Below are 25,244 nucleotides of genomic sequence, written 5' to 3' on the forward strand. Positions count from 1 at the left end.
CTTCCGATAAAAAGAATTATCATACAAGTAGTAAGTATTTTTTCATGATGTTCTTTTTGCCTAAGTGCATAGTGCGTCTCCCGTCGTTTCGATATATATTTTGTTATAGTTTTATTATTTTGTTTAAATTAAGAAATTAATTTAAAATCATAAACATAATCATTATGAAATATCATTTAAAATAAATTAAAAAATGAAATGGCATTTAGAATTCGTTTTCAGGAGCAAGGTCGAATCTTGGTGGGAAAGCCAATCCGTCGAATTGTGGCCTAACGGATGTCGCACGGGGCTGTGGAAGAGAATAGAAAAGTTCCAGATAAGTATATTGCATAAATTATTTAATAAATGTGATTCTAAATGATCTATGTGATGATTGACGATGATAATGATTGACCATAACCATGCGTTGAGACGATGGACGATTGATTTTTTTTTTCTCAAGACAACAACTGAGAATGAGAGGGGAAAGAGCGAATATAGTCGCACGTTTTGTAGTGCACACATTGCCGGAGGGGAAATAATATACGAGTGAGCGAGAGCGCAACAAATGACGTAACGTAAGTGTTTGCTCACGAAGGGGAATGTATGAGAGAGCGACAAAAAAAGAGAGAACGCAACTAGTTGAACGACTGTACGATTTGGGGAATGTCTGTGTATGTGTGACACAACAACACAACAAGACAACAAGACAACGGGAGCGTAAACGTAAACGAGAACGTTATCGATAACGATTACATCATGGTTATCGCCACTTACAAATGTTATCAAGAAAGTTTCTACTGCTCCAGCGCGCTCTTGCGGCCACCTCGCGACGCTGCAGGCTGCAGTACACATGTACAAATACATATATCAATAATATAGTGGAAGAATAGTTTTCTATATTGTATGCAGAATGGTTGTAGAGAAAGCAAAGTCGATTGATTTGATTTGATTGATCATTTTCTTTTTTTGATTGTGCTTACTGTTGTGATCTTCAAAAGTTATTACAAAATTGTAAAAATGAACGCATTTTTGGTTGGTACTTGATATCGCTGAACGATGATCGATGATTCTTTCTTCTTTCTTTCTTTCATTCTTTCTTCTTGAATTTCATATGATGTTTAATATTTTTTATTTTTAATCGGTTTACTTCGCCCATGTGCGTAAATGGGGATATGTTGTTGTTGGGTCGCCTCTAATTACAATTCTCTGTTCTACCGAATGTCGTATGATGCATCTATATTATTATAATTGTATATTAATTCTTATAAGCTATAATTCTCTTTGCATGTTTTTGTTCTCTCATTATTATTACAAATATAATTGAAACCATTTTCAGATTTTTTCAGCTTTTTTTTTGTTTTTTTTTGGTTTGATTCGGTTGTGCCTCAACTTTTAGATTTAATTCTGTTGTTGTTTGTTGTTTTTGTAGAGATGATTTAATAGTGAAGAAGCAGAACGCGACCCGCAATATGAAAGGGAAGAATATATATATTTGTATATACATCTCAATTATTAAACTCTAATCTGGAGAGATATCGGAATACTAAATAATGGTAGCATTATGTTTTACTGCTGCATGAGTAGTGCAGACGAGAGAGAGAGATATATAGATGGGGCTAGGTATGGGATGGGAATAGAAGGAGTTTAGACACTTACCGCTGGGCTGGCACCACGACCGACAGAACCGGCACGTCCCTTGGCGCGGAATTTGCTAATGGCCTGTTCAGCCAGATCGGCACGCTCCTCAGCTTCCTCGAGCTCCTGCTGGGCCTTGCGGAATTTGGCCAAGTTGAGGGCAGCGATTTCCTCAGCCTCCTCAATCTGCCTCTTGTATGTCTTGATCTTCTGTTGCAGCTTGTCAACCAGATCCTGCATGCGCTCGTGGTTCTTGCGGTCCTCCTCAGACTGGAAGCTCAACTCCTTGATGCGACGCTCGGACTTGCGCAAGTTCTTCTGGGCATCGGCGTGTCTCCTCTGCTCACCATCCAGCTCGTTCTCGAGCTCGCGGACGCGCTGCTCCAACTTCTGGATAGCCTTCTTGCCACCCTTAAGAGCGTTGGCCTCAGCCTCATCCAGACGGACCTGCAGTTCCTTGATCTGCTGCTCAAGGGCCTTCCTCAATTTCTCCTGGGTCTGGGCATGATCCTGCTCAGCGCGGAGCTCATCAGCCAGGCGGGCGGCATCAACCATAGCCTTCTTGGCCTTCTCCTCGGAGTTCTTGGCTTCGTTGAGGAGCTCATCCAGGTCAGAGTGCAGAGTCTGGAGCTCAGACTCCAACTTCCTCTTGGCAGCGGAGATGGAAGCGTTCTGGGCGGAAACTTCGTTCAACTGTTCGTGGGCATCGGCCAGTTCCTGCTCGGCCTGGCGACGGCCGCGGTCGGCCTGCTCCAGCAGAGTGCGGGACTCCTCGAGTTCGTTCTGCAGAGCGTTGGCACGACGCTCAGAGATACCCAGCTGTTCACGGGCATCGTCACGGGCTCTCTGTTCTTCCTCAAGGGCGGTCTGGATGTCCTTGAGCTGCTGTTGGTAGCGCTTGATGTTCTTCTGGGCCTCGGCGTTAGCCTATTAGATAAATAAAAGAGTTTCAATTAGTTGCTGGCCATAATAGCAGTTTCAATAGGGTAGCCTACCTTGTTGGCATGATCCAGAGCAATCTCCAATTCGTTGATGTCGGCTTCCAACTTCTTCTTCATGCGGAGGGCCTCAGCCTTACCCTTGGCCTCAGCCTCAAGGGAGGCTTGCATGGAGTCGAGAGCGCGCTGGTGGTTCTTGCGGGTGTTCTCGAATTCCTCTTCCTTCTCCTGGATGCGGCGGTCGATTTCCTGGCGCACCTGGGACAGCTCCAGCTGGGCGCGGAGCACCTTGTTCTCCTCCTGTTCAAGAGCAGCCTCAGCTTCCTCAAGAGCAGCCTGGAGCTCGTCCTTTTCGGCTTCCAGGCGCTTGCGGGCCTTCTCGATCTCATGGATGTTGCGGCCACCCTCACCGATCTGGTCGAGCAGATCCTTGACTTCATCAGCCAAGTTCTTGTTCTCACGACGGACAGCCTCCAGCTGCTCCTGGCCTTCCTCGTAGGCGCCCTTAAGACGGAACAACTCGGTGGAGTAGTTGCGGCACTCCTTCTGGGAGGCATCGAGCTCAGCAGCCAAATCGTCGACCTTGAGCTTCCATTCGCCAATGATCTTGTCGAATGCCTTCTGCTTCTTCTCGGCGGCGTTGGCAATGGCGTTGGCACGGTCGACCTCCAGCTGCAAGTCCTCGACTTCGGTGGACAGACGCTGCTTGGTCTTCTCCAGGCCAATGCACTTCTGGTTGAGCGACTCAATGGTCTCCTCAGCCTCAGCAAGGCGGGCCTGCAGCTTCCTCTTGGCTTCCTCCAACTCCTCAGAGCGGGCAACACCATCGGATTCGTACTTGCTGCGCCAGACCTGAGCCTCGGCGTTGGCCTTGCTGAGTTGACGCTGCAAATCAGCCTTGCCCTCAGCCTCCTCCTCAACCTGCTCGCGCAAGTTGTCGAGGTCGTGCTCCAAGTTGCGGAACTTGCCCAAAAGGGTGGCACGCTCGCGCGACTCTTCGTCGGCCAGACGCTTGGTATCCTCCAGCTGGGTGGTCAAGGAGATCTTGATCTTGGACAGCTGAGACACCTGGGACTCGGCTTCCTCCAATTGGCGGAGCAGGTCGGAGTTCTCAATGGACAGCTTCTTCTTGCTGGCATCGAAATCGTTCAGAGTCCTGTTGGTCTCATCCAATTTCGATTGGACCTCGTTGAGGGTGTGCTGCAGCTGCTTGGCGATCTTCTCCTGGGCGGCCTGTTTTCATTAATAGAGGAAAACAGATTAGCAAACAAACACTCGACTGCGTGATTATCTATTTTGGGTTGTGTGGCATTTTGTTTTGTGTAAAAGCTGTACAGAATTAGTAAATTGACAAGGAGTGGGCACATTAAAAGCATACTCAAAAATTGTGGGTCGTTTTAGCGGTGTGGATTTCTTATTCTTTTTTTTTCGTTTTTACTACCAAAAGAGAAAACTATATACAAACAAATCGGCGGAGATAATAATAAACGATTCAGCAAATATAATTTACAGCAGCAGATCGCAGATGAACGAAGTAGAAAATCATATATTGTATTGTATACCTTCTCGTTGGTAATGTGGTCAACGCCGGCGCGCAGATCGTTCAGCTGGCCGTAGTACTCGTTCTTCTCCTTCTCAGCCCTGGTTTAGATAGAGAGTAGAGTAGAGATACGTGTGTGGTTAGTTAAAGGGGGTTACAGTCTGTATGGGGAGAACAGCAATTGTGACTAGCTTTATTGGCAAAAAGGCGAGAAGCGAGAGCTGGGCGAGCGATCGAGTCCAAGTCCACAGATGTTTCCTCTTCTGCTAGAGATATTTCTATTCGAATATTATTTTAATATTGGGGTACCATCAGTAGAAAAAGACAGACACAGAGAGAGATAGAGTGAGACACGCACACAATTTGTACTCTTGTTGTGGTGTGTGTGACGTGTGAGCAAGAGTTTCAAGTGTGTGTGTGTTTGATTGTTGTAAGTTTTGTGGTACATGCGTTGTGAGGTGTCTATGTGTGACCCATATGTGCGACTAGTCGGGGATCCCAACTATACGCCGCATATGTGGCTGACATATTACCTTATCGCGTGCCAACTGATCGCAGGCGGTACGAGTTTGATTCAACTCGTTGTGGCAAGTCTGACGATCGTGCTCAGCCCTAGATGGCAAAAAATAAATTAAATATTATTTCGTTTGACGCTCTTGATTGACGTGGCAAATTTGGCTCCTGTAAAAAGCTGGCAAAGATCTACGAAAATTCGATTAGACTGAGATACTTACTTGGCCTTCAGCTTGTTGAGCTGATCAACCTGCTCAGCCATCTCGGCGACGGCATCGTTGTGCTTTTTGCGCAGGTTAGCCAGGGTGGATTCGTGCTGGATGTTGGCCTCCTCAAGATCGCGACGCAGCTTGCTCAGCTCAGCCTCACGCTTCTTGTTGAGCTCAATCTGGGCAGAGGTGGCACCGCCAGCCTCTTCCAGACGCTCACCCAATTCCTCGAGCTCACGAGCCAAATCGGCGCGCTGCTTCTCGGCCTTGGCGCGGGCTTGACGCTCGGCCTCGACCTCCTCCTCGAGCTCCTCGATGCGGGCCTGCAGTTCCTTGATCTGGCGCTGGTGCTTGCCAACAACGACCTGCTCGTCTTCGAGCTTGGCGGTGATGGAGGACAGTTCCTTGTCCTTGCGCTGGATGGTCTGCTCCAACTCCTTCTTGTTGCGCTCCAGATCGGCAACAGCCTCCTGGGTCAGCTTGAGGTCACCCTCAACCTTGCGCTTGGACTTCTCAACATCACCGCGCACCTTCTTCTCACGCTCCAGAGAATCCTCGAGTTCGTCGAGGGTCTGCTCGAGCTTAGCCTTAACCTTGTTCAAGTGGTTGATCTTGTCCTCGGCGGCCTGCAGTTCCTCACCAGTCTTCTGGTTGCTCTCGCCCTGCATCTTCTTCTCCTTGTTCAACTTGTTGATGAGCTCATCCTGGTGGGCGATCTCGTCGTTCAAGTTGCGGATCTGGTGATCCTTGGTGGCCTTATCTTGCTCGGCCTTCTGGATGTTCAGCTCCAGATCCTCGATGTCCTTCTTCAGGCCAGAGATCTCCTGGTCGGCCTTCTTCTTCTGCTGGAACAGCTGGTTGCGGGCATCTTCCTCCTGAGTCAGGCGCTCTTGGATGTCCTACAAATGCAAAAGATGCAAACAAAATTCGATTAAATATAAAATATGGAATATATGCATATATATTCCGATGTTTCGATGAGCTCAAGTGGGTGTTGATCAATCATTCAGCTAATTTTAGCTAGGCACATCATTAGCTCGCGGATATTCTCGAAATAGCCGAGCAATTGATCCACTTGATTGCACATGATACATATTTTTTTCGCTGTGCGCTCAGATGAATAGTAGGTGATTTAATATGTATATATGTGGGTTGGGAATACTTACGCGCAGCTGGTTCTCGAGGTCGTTCTTCTGGGCCTGCAACTTAGCGTTGCGTTCCTGGAAGTCCTGCAGCTGACCCTTCTCGCCGGACAGAGAGTCCAACAGAGCGGTCTTCTCAGCCAACAACTTGGCGTTCAGAGCCTCCAATTCCTTGCGCACTTTCACTTCAGCGGCATGCAGTTCCTCAGCCTTCTTGGCCTTCTCTTCCAGACGCTGTAAGTCATTAGAAACATTCGTAGGATTACTAACTGCACTACCGCTCTCCACTGGCTGTGATTGCGGTGCTGCTGGTTCGACACTTGGTTCTGCTGCTGGAGCTTCTGCTGCTGCTGGTGGCTCTGCAGCCGGAGGAGCTGCCTCTTCAGCAGCAGCCGCTGGCTCACTGGGCGTTGTTGCCTCGGCAGCCTTTTTCGTTTTTTTGGCTTTCTTCTCGTCAGCCATTTTATTTAAATTCTAATCACAAAACTTAAACTCGAACTCGATTGAATTAATAATTGGATAAAATGCTTTTGCTTGCAGCAAGCAAAACAATTCGATTTGCAATTTGAATTGTGATTTCGATTGTTCGTATTATTCGTTAAGATTGGATAAACACGCGGCAGACCAGACGATTGGTCAAACACAACTGGAATGGCTGCTGCGAATGCACTGTGCACGATCGTTTGCCTTTTGGCTATGAAATTAGCAGCACACAGCACAACGCCCCAAAGTGGCAGGCAGCTGTTTGCTGCCCTGGCATATGTAATTGCTTCACATTCTTCGTGATTCGTTTTTTGGTTTTTTTTTTGCTTTGCCTTCATAATTCATAATGTGTAATTTAGAATTCGCATTGGTTGCTATCATTTCGCACTTGTGCGGTCAGCAGCAGGTGTATTCTATATTTGCGCTCTCGCTTGCACACGTCAAGCATTTCAATTAACACACACTCAAACAAATACACTCGATAATCTTTATGGATGTGGATGTGTTGCGTTAGCTGCTGGTTATTATTACTCATCATTCGAATTGAGCTGAACCAATGCGGCGTATGCGTATTAATCATACGCCCTGCTATACACCTCTCATTGCTTCACTTCAAGGCGCCGCCTGCCTTTTTATTATTTAATTAGCAAAGCTAATTGGCAACTGCTTCACACACACATACAGAGTGAGCGCAGCTACATTGTGCCGAGAATAGCCATCGAGATGGAGCTATAGATACAGTACCCAATATATGTACATATGGCATACGTGTAGTATACGCACTTTTACAATATGTATTTATGGATACGTTTGAGATTTTGAGGCGCAAGTGCGCAGTTGCCGAAGTGCTTATGTTTTCCAGTTAAATGCCTATGCTATGTATCTTCTTTTTTTTAGAGCGCAACCGACGAAATTCGATTAACACAGCATCTATTTTTGGTAGCTCGCAATTGCGATCAGGAATGATGATCATTAAGATCGATAGTGAAGAGGATGCGTAAGTGTTAAAGCATTCGTGCTGTAATCGTGGGCGTGGCTATTTTTGATCGCAATGATCAGCCAATGCGCTGAGGCATTAAGCATTTGTGGGGGGCTTAATTAAACCTAAAGAATTTTGTTGCTTGTCGCGTTAGTTGTACAAAATTATTGTCAAAATGCAGCAGCAGCTGCTTTCGCCTATCCAATTATGCACGTCTACGTCTACAATGGTGTGGTCCCAGGGCTACGCGTGATTTGCCAGCAACAACTGTTCTGTTCTTGTTTTGAGCATCGCCAAGTTCAAACATCAGACCAGCAGTTCGCATAAACAATGTATGTATACTCACGGCAATCTCATCCTCAATACGGCTGACGTTGAGCAGAGGCTTGATCTTCTGCCACAGTTTGTACCAGGGCCAGGTACGCAGCTGCAGGTATTTGCGCAGATTGCGCTGGACGACCTTGAGGGCAACACGCTGCTCCTGCAGCTTCTTGAAGCCCTTACGGGCCAGGTAACCACGAGCCCAGGCTTGCATCCAGGACATGATCTTGCCCAAACGCTCATCACGGAACTCTTCCATCTGACCCAGGACACCGGCACGGAAGAACACCTATTTATGCGGCAAGTGCAAAGTTGTGGGTAGGCAAATAGTTGGGGAAAAAATAGGTTAATTTTCGAGTCTCGTAAAAATATCGCGTGCAGCAAGCAATCGGATTTTGTCCAGTAAGACAATCCATTATATCATCTTTTTTTATTCTTTTTTGCTTAAGCAACAGCGATTCTTCAAAAACACTTTTCGACAGGTTGAACTGGGATAGAATAAAGGATGGATTTTGGTACAAACAAAAAGAAAAACATAAAAAAATCATTTAACGTAACAAGACAAACAACATATAGATGCATGATGGATTCGGTCAAAGATGAGACACATACTGATCTTATAACTAACATTGAGAGTGATATGTGTAAGTGTGAGTGTGCGAGCTGCCTTTTGTGGCAAGCCTCTGGACATCCAGTGATCCTGAGCCATGTACTAATAGCTGAAGGTTCACCTGGATGTCAAAAGAGCTTGCCAGTTTAGGCAAAGTGCATTTGATGATTTTGGCATGCTTGAGATGTTGAATGGATAGCTAGTTAAGTATATTGTCTCTGATATACCTTTGTGTTACCCAAACGGTATTGATCTTCGGGCAGATCGATAAACTTAATGATAATTTCAGTGGCCTTTTTGTCTTTGTCAACGCCAACCAATAGCTTGGGGCACATGATTTTGTAGCTGTTTGGGTTTGAATGGTTGTTTGAATGGTTTTTGTATTAATTGTCAAGTGTTACAGAACTTGGTTGTTTTTTGGTTTAGTTTAGTGCATATCTAGATAACGATTAGTATTCAACTACGACTAGTAGGTAATGTAATATAGTATTATAGTTACGTCTATGTAAGTTAATACTACAAATCATAATAGTATACCAATCTCAGGGGGGAATTGTGGATTTATGGGGGGAGAGATGTGCATGTGCTTGTGTTTGGTTGCTTCGACCTTTTCTGTAAAGGTTTCATAGCATGGTGCACCCCTTTTTTATGGATATGTTGGTTGTGGTACGTATGTTTCACCAACTCCAAAAAAAAGAGAGAAAAAGAGTAGAGAAGTAGATTCAGTCATGCGCACGGAACACACAGATCATGAACCATGAGCTTTCTGCCCAGTTTTTTAAGGTCCCAGATCTGTTTTATGTTTCCTGTGTGTGTGTGTGTTGTGTGTGTTTTGTAAAAAAAGTAATGTTTGTCTGGACATCTGTGTTGGAGCCATAGACGAGAGTGTTTTTGTTGAAGTTTTTGTAAAGAGAGCGTAAATGTATGTTGTATATAGGGAAAGAAATGTTTCGTGCCTTTGTGTTACCCAAACGGTACTGATCTTCATCTAACTCGGTCGATTCGATGAGGATTTTCGTGCATTTCTTGGGATCCTCAATACCCTTGATACCCTTAGGGTTCAGGATTTGGTAGCTATATGTTGTCGGTCACATTTAACATATATTGTGTGTATATATTCAATAAAAGTAAATATGGAAAAAAACGTAACGATGTGTTTAACTACGATTTGCCAATATACGAGACAATATGTGATATATATAAAGTATGTATATTATGTTAGTATAACTAGCTTACATCTAGGGTTACATACAGTTGACCTTGAAATTCAAATACCAAAAATAACTACGATAAACTCAAACCCATGCTTAAGAATACGGGTTTATAGACTACCAGATAAATACGATCATTATTTATCTTTATTTACGGGGTTTCTTGTACGTGTGCATGTGTGGATGTGTGAGAGTGTGTGTGTGAGAGAGAGAGTGAGTGGTTGAGGGAAATTGCATCTCATATTGGAGTGAGGGGGGTTCGGGGGAAACAATCAATTAATAATTGTGCTGAATAGCGCCCCTGACAAAGTTTTGTTTCTCTTTTTCTGAAGGGCGCCCGAAATAATGAACTTCTGCGTTCAGTTGGCAGAATTCTCAAAATGTATTGTATAAAAATATAATAAGAGAGATAGATAGAGAGAGAAATAGAAAGAGAAAAATATATACTGTATACGGATACGAGTTCTGTGTGGAATCCGTCAAGTGTACGGGAGATAGATATATAGAGAGAGAGAAAGAGTCGGCAAAATACTACTTGGAGGAGTAGAAAGAGGTACGCAAAATGCATAATTCAATAAATATTTGTTGGGAATGGAGAACTATGGAATATATATTCGTTTTGTGGAACGCGACTATGCCTTAGTGTGTCCTATACGATACATATCGGGATCCAATGCGGTGGATTCCAATATGAGTGAGCCACACTTCTTGGGATCCTCAACGCCAACAATACCACCTGGGTTCAGAATTTGATAGCTGCAAATGTTCAAAATGTTCATTTACACATCGATCGATCATCAAAACTTTATAGTGTGTGTACACTTGCGACCACATTTCGATTTTGTTAAAAATCGTATTTAGTTTTGTGTTGAATGTTTTGTTGTTCTTGTTTTGTGTGTATATTGGTTGTGTTTTGTGGGTGTGAAACTGAAGGTTGCCTTTCGCTTTGGCGTTTTTGTGGGCACCTTTCGTTTTGCGTATTTGGATTATTGACTACACAGAAAAAATAAATCAAAATATAATTCTCATATGTATAAATTGAGCCATCCACTCAATGAAGAATTTCGAAATTGAAATAGCCGAATAAGCGAAATAAATATTTGCATAAGGAAGAATTAGAGAATTTAATCATGCCTTGGTATGACCCAGACGGTAGAGATCCTCATTCAATTCGGTTGTCTCAATCAGAATCTTGGATGCTTTCTTGGGATCATCAAGACCCTTAATGCCGCGAGGGTTCAGAATCTGGTACCTGTTACATAAGATGTAAAACACAAAAACATGTATTCCTGATGCATATTGCCACACATAATCAACATCATTATCATCATCATCATCATCATCATGCTACACTAAACACTGAGAGAGAGAGAGAGAGACAGCTGAAGACAGCACTGGTTCTGGTTCTGGTTCTGGAACTGGTTCAATGGAGTTGGAGAATACAAACAAGTGAGGAATGCGTACTGAATACAATAATACAACATTTGGAGTTTTTGGAAAGTGACTACACTAAAGATGAGTTGGAAGTATGCGTGCCTTGGTGTTACCAATGCGATACAAGTCTGCGTCCAGTCCAACGGCTTCCAAACATTTGGTGGCAGCGTTCTTTGGCAGTTTTTCGGCTGCCATGACAGCTGGTGCCAGAATCATATAACTAGAGTAGTATTAATTGCAATAGAATTGTTAATTATTGTTGTACTACAATAAAATATTCACTAAATAATTGAGTTATTGTTGCTTTCTCCATTTTGTGTATGTACAGACTTTTGTGCTATGCTAAGATCTAAAGAGTTTATAGTATAGTATAGTTATGTCTAAGTATATATAGTATCTATAGTATATATATGTGCTAGAGTTTGTAGTAAATTTGTACAAGTGTTGGCTCATGTTGTGTACTTACCGCATCTTGAAATCGGGGTAGACCATTCTGTTGGGGAAACCTTTACGGCAAATACGGATACCTTCAAGCACACCGTTACAAGTCAGCTGGTGCATGACCAAGTGGGCATCAACCACGCCAGGTTGTTTCATCTCGTTGGGAATGATGCAACGGACGAAGTGAGGCTGTGTCGAACGCAGAGTGGTCATCAAGCTGTTCAACTGCTCCTTGTAGGCCGACGAGACGGTAGCGAAGCCACCACCCTTCTTGCCACGACCGCCCTTAGCCTGTTCACCGCCACCGGACTGACCAGCATGATCAGCGAAGATTTCGATGAGCAGCTTGTTCTGCGACTTCTTGAACTGGTCGACAACAGTGTCGTTCAGAGGATCCTTGTTCTTCTCCAACCAACCGGTGATGTTATAGGCGACAACACCAGCATAATGGCCAATGGCAAAGTGAGCAGCCTGCTGGCCGGGCTTTGGTGGCTTGGGCTTCTGGAATGGAGCTGACTTGCCCAAATGGGTGTTGGTCAACTTCTCCGAGAAGGTCTGATCGGTGGCCTTGGGGAACATAGACTCTTCTTCCAGGATGGACAAGATACCCATAGGCTAGAATAACACAAATATCACAAGTTAGTATCGCTCGTCTTACGTCGAGAGCTGCCAAGAAACAACGTGGTAGTAAAAAGCACGCATTAGACTGTAGAAGTAGTCGAGATAAGCGAAACATAACGCCATAATACTAAGACTAAACAAGCAAGAAAACATTACTAGACACATTAGTACTACGTATAACTTACCCGGCACGTTAGTTGATTTATGGCATTAGATCGATTAAAATATGCTGTTTTGTTGCTTTTAGAGAGGCGATCTTATGACTAGGTTAAAAGTGCAAAAAAATAAAAGTATTTTATAGAATACTGATTTGTGAAGATCTATGCAGCAATTGTGTATTATAGTTATTATTATTGTATTGGCGGTCAGTTGGCTATCTGTTCTCTGAGATAGTTGTGGCCCTGTACCTTTTCAATCAAATCAATACACAATTGCAGATCCATGCCGAAATCAATGAAGGTCCATTCGATGCCCTCGCGTTGATATTCTTCTTGTTCCAAAACAAACATGTGATGGTTGAAGAATTGTTGCAGTTTTTCGTTAGTGAAATTGATGCACAATTGTTCGAAACCGTTGTACTAGATTTTTTTTTAGGAAACGGAACAATGTTTAACATAAAATAGATGGGTTAGTCAATAGATTTGGATGAGATTCAGATGTGTGTGTATATATGTTTTGTCGTGTTAGTTACCCCCTTTTGGACGTGTGTAATTTAACACGTTTTCTCAGGTGCTTGTCGACACATATAAATTGATTTTTTTTCTTTGTGGGTGTGGTGTATAGAAGGTGAGAGGTAGTTACGCTTCTGGGCGCACTTGACCTCGAGGAAAAGGCTGTAAAATATATATATTGTATATGATATAATAGTCTTAAGTATATGCACTCGAATGGTGTCATCAGTTCTAGATGAGTTACCAAAGGAGTCGGAACAACAACTTAAACATTTAAAGGAGCAAAGTGCAAATAGACGTTGGAGCGTTGGATTGGAAAACCGTTGACGAACCTTTTCAATCAAATCAATACAGGCCAACAAGTCCATACCGAAATCGATGAAGGCCCACTCAATACCTTCCTTCTTGTATTCTTCTTGCTCCAAAACGAACATGTGATGGTTGAAGAATTGTTGCAACTTCTCGTTGGTGAAGTTAATACACAGTTGCTCGAAACCGTTGTACTAATCATTGTTCAAGTGAACGAGGGGAGGACGTGAAGGAGAGGTTAAACATTGTGCCACGTAACAAATACAAGTTGTGCAGTGATGGTGCTGGGGTCATTTTTGTACCTATTTCTCATGTACACATATAGTACATATAGTGCATGGGGGTGCGGAAGGAATAAATTGTTACCTGTCACCTGGTTGACATTATATCCTATACTGTATATAGATCGGTGCTAGAAACACACACAACAAACAATCAAAATACGGTGCAGTTTTGTACATTGAACAAAGAGAGATTCACACAAAAAAAATTAAAACGGCTTAAGCACCTTTTCAATCAGTTCGATACAGGCCAGCAAGTCCATACCGAAATCGATAAAGTCCCAATGAATACCCTCTCTGGTGTATTCTTCTTGTTCCAAGACGAACATGACATGGTTAAAGAATTGTTGCAATTTCTCATTGGTGAAGTTAATACACAATTGTTCGAAGCCGTTGTACTATAGATTTTTTTTTGGGGGGTGAAGTATTTACATATTATACAGAAGTTTCAATTTCATTTCGTGTGTGCGTGTGTGTGTGGAATGTGTGTGCGAAGAGTAAGTGCACGTAGAATGTATCTGAGAAATCAGATATTAAAAAAAAACCCAAGTTATCCCTTTTCCTAACTGTTGAGAGAGTTGTGTTAGCAAAGTCGACCACAATGCATCAGCCCAACCAGAAGCTAAACTGTGCATTGTTTGGCCACAGCACTGCTCAACAGCCAGACAGCAAGAGGAGAAGAGATCACTCCCCACTCTTGATGCACAGCTGATGAGCCGGCCAAGTCCGTGTTCAGTTCGCGGCATACTCACGTCGAAGATTTCAAAACCAGCAATATCCAGCACACCAATGAAATGCTGACGCTTCTGCTTGGTATCCAGAGTCTCGTTACACTTCTTGACCAGCCATTTGAAGAGACGATCGAAGACACCCTTGCACAGAGCACCGATGGAGTTGGTGACCTGCTGGACGTTACGGCCCTGGGTGACGAACTCGTTACCGACCTTGATGCGGGGCTTGAGCAAGTTCTTGTACAGCTCAGCGGTGTCGCAGCCGAACAGCTTAGACACACGGCCACCCTCCTCTTCACCGTCCTGCTCAGCCTGCTCCTCGCGACCACGTTGCTTGAACTTCATGCCACCCATGTGCATGACAGCGGCGGTGATGCGGTACACATCCTCCTTCTCCTGCTTGGTGAAGCCCAAGATGTCGAAGGCTTGCTACAATTTGCGCGAATCGATTAAGAAAATGATGACAAATTAATATGTGTTGCATTTACTCGTTCTTTTTGTTGCGGTTAATGGAAGGTTTTTTTTTTGTAGCATTATTTTTGTGGGTATTACAGCGTTTTTTACTTTCTAGTTTTGTTTGTTGAGTGTAGCTTAAAAGTCTAAGAACAATGCAGCATGCTGTGGTAACAAAAAAATGTAACTAGTTTAAGTATATCCAAAAATATTACTTGCAGCATCAGTATAGAAGCGCTTAATTAGTAAACCTACAAGAATTTACCAAATATATAACATGATAATGAATCAGTTTTTTTCGGAGGATTTTCGGTTGTCGGGTAGCTTAACTATTCCGGAATCGATAGACAGCGTTGACTTATATTTTAACAAGACCAGTAGATGGTGGGGTAAAAATAATGCGTGCTGTGGTTTTTTTTTTGTTTTTGTGGGGGGATTTCTTAACCTGAACGGCATTCAAGTCGGTATGGGGCCGTTGATATAAAAGTGCTGTACAAACTTATAGAAGAACTACATACAAAGGGAATAGAGAGAGAAAGAGTATATATATGTATATCTCTAAAAAAAACCAAAAAAAAATTGTTTGAGCGATTTGTACACAAGTCTCACGTAATTGGCTTTCTGGTACAAATCGAGCTAAACCGGGAGAATTATAGATAAACACACACAATTATCATATCGTAGTTACAACTAAGATATAAAGTATATAGACTAAATTGCATACACATTCCAGCAAGCTAAACACAATTCTATTAGATCAGTCCATTCGAAGAAAAATCCACAACATCGTGACGTCGTTTTAAAGTCGTCGACCGGCATTGCAAGCATTCGTATTAAATACAGTTACAGATAGGTATATAGATCTGCTACGTATAATAGTACGACTAGTTTTTGGTTTTGTCTCACTTGATCGATGCTTTCAATGAAACAAAACCGGGATTCACACACATTTTGGGAAAATATCGTCATTCGTCATACAAATCTTACGTTAAACTTTTGGGCATTCCATTCAAAAAAAAAAAAATTATTTATAAGAGAGACTAAGTACTGGCGATAAAGAAAGACGAAGTACTTTGTCTAGAACTTGGAACTGGAACTGGAAACTGGGTAACCAAAAACACATATATAAAATATAGTATCTGTGGGCGTGTTGGTGAGATTTAAAAGTAGAGCGGTGTTTGATACGGTTTCTTTTTTTTTGTAATTGTCGTTCAGACAGGAACCGGAAACATAAATAACGTATACGTCGCCAACAGCAGCTAAGCTGTCTGTCACTTACATCTGCAAGCTGGAATTCCTCAGAGTCATCAATACTGGGCACAGTAACCTTGCCCTGGGATACGTTAAAGTAGTCGTAAATGTTATCAGAGAGGAAGCACATTTCTACATATAGTCGGAGAGAAGGTTTTTTTTCGGTTTAGCGCAAAAAAATCACGAAACAAACTTATCGACTAAAGTCTGATGTGGTTTTGTGGACGGAGAGGGATACGATGTGTTTGTTCTTCTTCTTTTGCTTGTGTGTTTTTTGTTTTCATTTGTTCTGGGTGTGTGCGTGTGGCGTGTGCTGTGGTGTGCCATGTGAGTGCTCGGTATAGATTTGTGTGTGTGTGTATGTGTGTGAGTGTCTAATTGTCGATTTGTGCAATATACGAGAAAAGAGTATAGATAAAATTTTACTGTTTTTATTTTGGAGCCAGGAGCGGGCTTCTCTCAAGAACCTATGGCATTTCAATACTCAAAACATACTCGTGTTGCAACTACCCGGTGTCAAGTATGAATACGATTCGATAATTTCGGTAAGCTAGGTCTACAGAGACCTCCTGCTCCCAGCGGTTTGGGATTGTTGCAAGGTACGGTTAAGTTAACGAGGTGAAGGTGCAAAATTACAAAAGATCACAAAAGATTGAGAGAGAGAGAGAGAGAGAAATAGAATTACAAAAAGAGAAATTGAGAAACGCAAAGAGAGAGTGCGAGATATAGAAAGCGTAGAGTAACTCAAGATAATTCCGGAATAACACAGTTTGAAAATTAACACATTGTAATTACATATATACAATATTCAGATCTACGTTTACTTATTTTGGTGTTTTTTTTTAAATCGGAAGTCAGAGCGTGTTCGGATCAATAAACAACTTCAAATAATGGTGTACATAAAAAAAGTAGAATATATATAAAAAGATTTTCATAAATATTTTACAATAGTTGAGATATAGTTGGGGGGAATTTCGGTTTATTGTGAACAGATTTTGGATCACCTGCAGCACAACTTACATCGGTTAACTCAAATTCTTCACCATCGTTGACACCGGGTATCCGTGTTTTACCCTGACAAATGCCAGGATAATCACCAATATGTTGGGTAAGAAATACCATCTCTAGTTATTGATGGAGTTTTGCATTAAGTTATGTTCGTAATACTCCAATAATTCAATTGTTTTTTGGGTAGAATGAGTAAGGACCTGCCTATAATCACTTGCTAACTAAATACATTTTATAAGTTTTTAGTTGTTAATCCGGGTTAGGGTTAGGGTTTTAATTTGCGATTAGCTTTTGATATTTGCTTTCGGCATTTTTGAAGCATTATGAATTTTGGGTAGAGAGAAAGACATATTTATTGATATAGATATTACGAGACGGACGTGACAAGTTAACACATTGATAGATCGAATGTATGTATGTTTGATAGAGGACGCGGAATAAAAGTATCTACAACATTGAAGACACGACACATTGAAATGATAGTTGAAGCAGTGTTTGCTCCCGAAAGAGTTAACATTATTTAGATTGAGGTTAGGACACAGATGTTGTTGTTGCATGAGCACACATAGATAGATAAGTAACCATGTCTTGTATGGCCTTACATCCACGGCGACCCATTCTTCGGCATCATTAACACTTGGTATGGTCGTTTTGCCTTGTGATACAATGCGATAATCGTAAATGTTGTTCGATAGCAGACAGTAGTCTTTATATACGTATAGCAAGTACAAATATATATAGTGCATATCGATTAATCGAACAACAGTTGACGATTGTGGGGAGTACATATATTGAGAGGGTAGAGAATTTCAAAATTTAATATGGGTTGGCAATAGGTACGTTTGTTAATTTGGAATGGTATGAGTTAAACAGGTACATGAGAAGGGAGTGGGGGAACTGACGAGGGGTAGGGGAGGGGGGATTATGAAAAGCCTTCGACAAATTCCAATAATCCGTATCTTGGGATGGTTTTGTTGGCAATTTGGAATGATTGTCAGCTACACAGCTAGCCATTGAAAGCGATTGTTGATTGATTGTGATATTGTATGTATAGGCTGGCCTACGTAAACGCTACGATATACGTGTGAATAATTACGATAACGTTAACGATTACGATGAACGGCTACAGCTATACGGCAGCTATAAGCTAGCAAAAAAATAGAGTTAACCAACTATAATATATAAAATTACTCATTTTAAAATTTAGATATTACGAAAGTCTAGTGGTAAGTTCAACAAATACAATGAACAAGAAACACAGTTTTAGATCAAATAAGTGATAAGGGGCAATTACATCAGTGAGGATGAATTCCTCAGAATCGTCGATGCTGGGCACAGTAACCTTGCCCTGGGAGACAATGTGGTAATCGTAGATGTTATCGGTCAAACCACAGATTTCTAAACGGATTTGTTGAAAAAGTAAATTATATAGATATGAATTCGTTTTGTATTGTTAATCCTTTCCTTCGAATGTGTCTATGTGTGTGTGTGTGTGTGAGTGAAAGTGTATGTGATTGAGTGTGAATTGAGTGTATTCAGATGTTGAACCTAAACCACTGCTAGAAAAATATTTGTAGATCGAGACAAGTGTTGAAACTCGCTCGGGGAAAGAGAGAGAGAGAGAGGTGATCGATGGATTGGATGATAATGCTGGCGATTGTATACCTTTAACACCAGCGACGGCACCAGACATGATCTGGTAGAAGATGTGGTAGGAGCGCTCCAGAGATTGCTGAGAGATGACACGAGCCTTCTCCAACAGATCTGTTAGAAGAGAGCATTTCGTAAGTATCTAGCAAATGTTTCAAGTGTGGATGGGTTAGGGAAACTTACAGGTCTCAATATCAGCACCAGCCAGTTTACCGGTGGGGCCGAAGTGAATACGGATGAATTTACCCTATTCAGAGAGAGAATAAGAGAATTGCTTTAGTATTAAGAATCATAAAAAGAGAGCACAAGTGTAATACTTACGAAACGAGAGGAGTTATCGTTACGCACGGTCTTGGCGTTACCGAAGGCCTCAAGCACAGGGTTAGTTTGCACAACCTGATCCTCAAGGGAGCCCTTGTTCTTCTGGGACTCATCCTTCTTGGTCGAAGCGCCGACAGTGGCGAAGTACGCAATGACCTTCTTCGTGTTCTCAGTCTTACCAGCACCAGACTCACCGGTAATCAACATGGATTGATTCACGTGGTTGGTCAACATGTCGACGTAGGCACCGTCAGAGATGGCGAAAATATGGGGTGGCACCTCATTACGGCGCTTGCCACGGTACATCTTAGCGCAACGGTTGGTATAGACGGGGTAGCGCTTGTAAGGATTGATGGCAACGCAGAAAAGACCGGAGTAGGTCTGCCATGTTTAGCGTTGGGAGTAGAAGAAAATACACTTGAAAAGTTAATAACATTTTTCCAGTTGGTGATTCGAATTTGTTAGTTCTACAATTAGTGGAGATTGTCTCTAAAACATTTGGTATTCAAATTTGTTGATCTTAACGCTGTTTACTTTGTCAGTAGTTTCAGCGAGTTGCATAGATCGTTGCTTTAGAGACATCACCATAAGACAGTTTAGTAACAGTTTTGTTTGTTTTTCTTGTCAATATTTCTTTTTTTTTTTTTGTTTTGTTTTTCTTGTGGGTCAACCAGTTTTTGGTGTTCGTTTCTGATGTGGGTAACAACTAACTACAATGTTTTTGTACTTGTTTCAAGTTGTATTTTGTTGCTGGAGAGGGGGAGATGATGATGATCTTTGTGGCATCCTTTGTGTGTGTGTTGTTGTGTGTGCGGTGTGTTTGCAATAAAAAACCGTTTTCTTTCCAGTGTCACGTTCATCTGACTGGACGGCCAAAAGTTGTGTTTTCTTTTGTTCAGTAGAAGCTTGTTTTAGTGCGTACAAAATACATTTGATGTGTGTGTTAGCCATGGTTAAAAGTAAGAGCTGAATTCGTGTTTCTTTTTTGTGTAATTTGGATTTGTAGTTTCCAAAGTTTCATTATGATAAGTGTTAGCTAGACTACTCAAAAATAAATATGCATTAGATGTGTGTAAAGCCATTTTGTTTTTACTCGAATTTAATTTTGAAAATATTCTTAAAGTGTTTTTAGATGAGTTGGGGTAAGCGTTTTTTTTTTTTAGAAACATAGAACGTTGGTTGCAAAACGGGGAATGCCATTGCCATACCGGTACGGCAATTACTTACATAGATGAGCTTGTTGTAGTATCTCTGCCTCAAGTTATGGAGCACAGAGGCATCGTTAAGGTATGTCAAGTTAGACATATCCTCAGCTTTTTCGTATTTCGGAGGGTTCACCTGCTGGAGCTGATCTTTCTTGAAGTCTTTGGTCTATTTGTTGTTTTTGTTGTGTGTCATTTTTCAGTTCGTTTTCAGTTGACCCATTTATCAATATCGTATTTTTTTTTATCGTAACCCATTTTGTCGTTTTTATTATTGTTGGTTAGACGTTAGAGTTTTTGATTTGTTTTTGAGAGAAAAGAGACCGAAAGAGAAGAGAACCCATACATTAGTGAGTTGTTGACTGAGTACACTTACATAGATGAGCTTAGCATAATAACGTTGGCGCAAATTGTGCAGCACGCAAGGTGTGTTCAGCACGGTCATGTCGGCCATATCTTCAATTTTTTCGAATTTTGGTGGATTCACTTTCTCCACCTTCTCGGATTTGAAATCTTTTACCTAGTCATATAGAGTATGTTTGTGAAGTTTGATCGTGTTTTTTTTTTTTTTTCTTGAACTCTATAAAAGTGCATCAACATTTCAAAGTTTCCCCCATTGGAATCTACAAAATGCAAACACCATCAACTATCGCATTGTTGATTGCAATTTGTAGTACCAAAAATTCATCAGCAAAGGCTAGCTAATGTTGATCATTTTATAGTTGCCATCACGGGTTTCGTTTTGAAATGTTCTAGCTAGGTATGAATATTCTGTGTTGAAGTTTCGTTGTTGTGTTTGGCGACGTTGCATTACCTCTCCACCAGGCAGACCGACGGAGACGATATCACCCTTGGTAGCCTTGATGTCACCAAGGAGATAACCCTCCTTCTCGTCGGGCACCCAACAGTTCTTCTTCGAATCATAGGGTTTCGATTGATCGATACGTCTTTGTTCCAAAGACACGAACAGGTATGGGGTGGGATCCTCATCCTCCTGGCTAGCGGCTGGCTTCGGCATCTTGATTAAATTTCGCTTTTAAACTTAAAAACTCGAGAAATAAATTTGGGACTTTTAAAATTCTTTGTTAATCGCGTCGTGAGCCCAAAACTTCCCTGTAATTAGAGAAAAGAAATAATATTGATCAGTATATTGATTTCGTTGAGAAGAGGCCACTAAAACTTTTGGATATTCTCGTTTGCTTTATTTTTATTTATTTTTGTTTTTTAGATTTTATGATTTTGACCCATTTTCGAGATCAACAGCAACAGCAGCCACAGCAGAAGCATTCACATCGTTGTATTTGTATATGAATGTGTGTGAGTTTTCATCTTTTTCCCGATTATTTGCTTTCCAAATATGAGCATAAATTGGGAAATTCCATGTGAACTTCGAAAACACGTAACCGGATATTCCGAATTTCGAGCAGCTCCCCGATTCAGTTAATTAATTAGGCCTTGTTGTTGTGTTCCTATAAACACACAACAAGAACAACAACAAGTGACTTGTGTGGGTTGTCGCCTAAATATAGATCAGTGCCATAGACTCGCACATATATCGCGCCTCACATATATAGATCTTGCGTGTCCGCGTCGCCTCTCGAATACATACATATATACGAATGTGTATGTGGGGCGTTGCTATTATTACGTAATTTCGATTTTTCCTCAGCTTTTCCTATTTTCTTTCGTATTTTATTTATTTGAAATACCAAGTGATATTTTTTGAAGAAGAAGGCAAGTTAATTGGATTACATAACGTACGAAAAACGGGATTAATGCCGCTATTTTAATTCCGATTTTTGAATTTTGAATGATTTTTGCACTCCCTCTATTATTTATGAATAAAAATCACTCACACAATCACTTCGGAAAGCGATTTCGATTTCGGTTTCGATTTCGTTCTGTCGGCTTGGAACTTCTTCCCACGCTTTCAAAACTTGAAGACGAGCGATCGATGTACCAAAAGACACGAGTTGCGAGATTGCAATGATCGCATTTGACACGATTCTAAAGGCGATGCGATATTTTTTGTGTCGACAATCGGCAAATGGAATCGGTCGGTCGAAAAAGAAAACAACGGACACTACACGATCTTTCGACGAATGCGTTATTTTTAAAATTCTCGAAATTATTTCGAATTTAAACACACGTCTGAAGATGTATATGTATGCATAGGAGGCAGATATCGTATATATGTTGTATGTGTATTCGGTATTGGATTGTTGATGAGGAGCTTTTTCGTTTTCCTACATAATATATATACTGACTGCCGCATGCCGTTTCTAATACATTTTCATTTTCGTATTCTCCGTCTCTCTCCTTCTAATGGGTATGGGTTATTTTTAAAACATATTCGAAATATTTGGCTATATGTATCTGTAATCTGTGTAGAAATCGTTGCGACTTGTCTGTGCTCTTGGGCACACGCATATCTGAGGCACAGGTATTCATGTATGAAGTCATCTAAATAGTAATTCGAAATACCGTCTATGGAAATGCTAAAAGTTGATCAAGTAATTTGGCATGTTGTTATCTCTTTCTAGGAAATATATACAATACTGTGATAATAAATTTCACGTATTTCATATTCGATTGATCGTAAAGATCTGTATATCAATAGTCAATTAAAGTTCTTATGTTTTCTACTAGTATTATAGGAATTAATATTACTTAAATTTTCTTTTTACTTTATCCCTCTTTTAATAGTAACTTGGTTATGGTTCTTAATTGGGATCTATAAAGAAGGAATAACATATTATACAAGACGTGTATTATGCGTTTGCTCGATTCGAAACGATTTCTCATAGGTTAGATGAAGTAATGCAGAGGAATCTTTGGAGTTCGAGAGTTAAGAGTCGGCATAGGGATGAGTTAATTATAATCCAGTTGAAGGCGTTTCGTATCAGTTGTCATTAATCCAAAGTAGACAAGCGTATTATTATTTAGCAGTAGAATATCGCGATTCACTTTTCATTTATGCACTTTTTCCCGATTATAGTTTTGCAATTGGGCTGAGATCCTTTGACAGGATAAGCCTCAAGACATATAGTAAATTCACACACACATACACATATATGATTTCTTATCGAGAACGATTTGAATTGGGTAATTGTTTCAAATGTTTCAGATATATATATAAATTATTTCTTTGCCTTTTGCTCGACAAAAAGGTCAAATAGTTGTACTGTCTCTTTTACACTGTTGCTAATGCTATTCGATGCTGATTCGATGTTGCTGCTGCTGTTCGCTGTTGCTGCTGATGCCGCTTGAGGAATATCCAAAAAATTAGATAGCACAGCAAAGGTGTTGCACTTACGCGCTCGAAAGCCGTTCTGAACCGTGCAACCGGTAAACTTGCCTTTTATACGTGGCAATTTGATACCCATAATCTGTGCCGCACGATCGTGAAAAAAGCTCTCAATTCCGATCGTCCGTCGTGTATGTGTGTGCGTATCATCGAATGCGTGTGAGTGTGTGTGCGTGAGGGGCTAGTGTTCGGCATGTGCTGGGCATCATCTATTGCTGTTTTTCGCTACGTCTCGGTTTTTCTTGCTCCCTTTTTCGGTCTATCAGACAGCGGTTGGGGTTGGTCCGTCGCAGCCTCCTCGTGTTTGTTGCTGTTGTTGTTTCTTCTAGCAAGTGGGCAATACATGCCTTATGTCTGTGTGTGAGTGAGTAAGCTATGATGCAATCGTGGCAGTAGCATTGCGACCAGGATCGCACATGAGCGATCAAGAGAGAGAGAGAGCGAAAGCTCTTTGCACGATGATTGCGTGAGCAATGCGCTCTCTCACCACAAACACACTCACACACAGCTGATCAGCGTCAGTTGCGTGTGTGTTTGTGTGTGAGTCAAATTCATTTCAATGACAAATTTTGCATTTGTGAAAATCCTTGTGTATATTTTATTGTGTAGTATTTCGACTACTTATCATTCTCTCCCTATCTGTGCTCTCTTTGCGCTTGTTCCCTTTCCCTGTCTCCTTTTTCATCGAGATCGAGCTTTCACCAATTCTTTTCTCTACACATGCGAGTCGCTATTTGTTTGTTCTTGTGTGTTCAGTGATCATTTTTCGAATCTTTTGTTTTATTGTATTCTTTTCTGGTCACCTCAATGCCAATTTGATCTGCCACCGGTTTGGAGGTGTCTCTATCGAGAGCAGGGATCAGGTGTAGCATTGATCACAAAGCTCTCGACGTAAATTGTTTCATAAATGATCAAAATTATCCAAAACATAAATAGTTGCAATAGGAATCTATTCTAGGATCATTTCAAAACAAGTTCATTTAATGAGAGAAATGAGAAAATGTTGTTTGGCGTCAACTTTCTGCTGGCATTTTTACAAATCGCAAAAAAATAAAAGTCGAGAATCTTGTGAACTTCAAAAACATTGATCGCCCTGATAGACACACACACACACACATACACACACACACATGCAGCATAAATGGCCACAGACGCCACATCAATCGCAATCGCAAATGCTATCGCAGATACAGATACAGATGCAATTACTTATAGATACAATTGTCTACATGAACTAAGATACTGAGAAGAAGAGTCGAAATCAAATAAATGCTGTCGGCGTCCTTCAGAGCAATGCAATGCATTTTATTCAATGCTAAGCGAGAATCCACGAATATCTCATAGAATGCAGTATGTATTATAGTACTCAAAGAGCATTCGTAGTGTACTGCACTGCTCGACATTGTTCATAAGAATGCGAGTCCTTTCAACGCACCCACAATGTGTCAGATTCTTGAGTCTTTCACCAAAATGACTCAAAATACTTTTCATAAATGATTTGAATATTAAAATTAACAAAGAAAATGCAACAACAAAAAATCAACAAAAATAAAATTTTAGAAAATACAAAAACATAACGAAAAGAAATCAACGACGAGAAAATTCTCAACAAAATCAAATGCCAAGACAAACAATTTTCAAATTTTCTAGCTTATTTATAGTTATAAATTTTGATTCGCTTTCGCCACAACGTGCCTAAAAGCCTTCTTTCATTATATTTGTGTTGGCTCATCATGCGTTTGAGAGAAAAAGGGGCTTCTTTGGTTCTTCTATTACTCTCATATGGTACCCCAAAAAGATTATAGTAGAATGCCCCTTTATAGGACGCCACTGGTCCGCCACCACCGCCAACGCTTCTTGGATGGAATCTTAAAAAAAATCTTTATAAACGAAAAACCAAACATATTCAAGAGGCCAGCGGATCGGCCATCCACATAATATGCTTTTGCGTGTGGTGTTTTTTTCGCACATCGCACATAAGATAAAATGATCATAATTTTT

At 41.2% G+C, this 25,244-nt stretch overlaps 1 protein-coding gene across 33 annotated transcripts; it reads right to left on the reverse strand.

Moving 5' to 3' along the window:
- Window positions 1-94: 94 nt before the first annotated feature.
- LOC132797846 (myosin heavy chain, muscle) lies at window positions 95-21,880 on the reverse strand. 33 transcript variants are annotated; one of them, XM_060809718.1, is made up of 19 exons: window positions 21,793-21,869; window positions 20,751-21,049; window positions 19,962-20,105; window positions 18,735-19,115; window positions 18,597-18,660; window positions 18,429-18,527; window positions 18,058-18,161; window positions 14,073-14,480; window positions 13,063-13,233; window positions 11,464-12,053; window positions 8,580-8,697; window positions 7,768-8,031; window positions 5,984-6,193; window positions 4,830-5,716; window positions 4,118-4,196; window positions 2,613-3,788; window positions 1,639-2,544; window positions 757-821; window positions 198-289 (listed from the first exon to the last, which is right to left on the reverse strand). In XM_060809718.1, the coding sequence occupies exons 2-18, from the start codon at window positions 20,952-20,954 to the stop codon at window positions 777-779; spliced, it is 5,850 nt and encodes a 1,949-aa protein (XP_060665701.1). In that variant the 5' UTR covers window positions 20,955-21,049; window positions 21,793-21,869; the 3' UTR covers window positions 198-289; window positions 757-776. The 33 variants fall into 33 exon arrangements, with proteins under 33 accessions (XP_060665687.1, XP_060665684.1, XP_060665671.1 ...); XM_060809715.1 differs by lacking the exon at window positions 8,580-8,697 and adding an exon at window positions 9,309-9,426; XM_060809711.1 differs by lacking the exons at window positions 4,118-4,196; window positions 8,580-8,697; window positions 18,058-18,161 and adding exons at window positions 4,629-4,707; window positions 10,202-10,319; window positions 15,784-15,887 and having other exon boundaries at window positions 21,793-21,868.
- Window positions 21,881-25,244: the final 3,364 nt, after the last annotated feature.

The sequence above is a fragment of the Drosophila nasuta genome, chromosome 2L, assembly GCF_023558535.2.
Source record: "Drosophila nasuta strain 15112-1781.00 chromosome 2L, ASM2355853v1, whole genome shotgun sequence".
Classification (NCBI taxonomy): Eukaryota; Metazoa; Arthropoda; class Insecta; order Diptera; family Drosophilidae; genus Drosophila; species Drosophila nasuta.

Coding starts and splice junctions, on each gene's coding strand:
- LOC132797846 (XM_060809704.1), bottom strand. CDS start 20,954: ATGCCGAAGCCAGCCGCTAGCCAGGAGGATGAGGATCCCACCCCATAC. Junction 12,054..12,466: donor GTATTGATTTGATTGAAAAG/GTACAGGGCCAC, acceptor GTGTTATTCTAG/CCTATGGGTATCTTGTCCAT. Junction 6,194..7,767: donor GTATTGAGGATGAGATTGCC/GTGAGTATACAT, acceptor AATGACTTACAG/CGTCTGGAAGAGAAGGCCAA.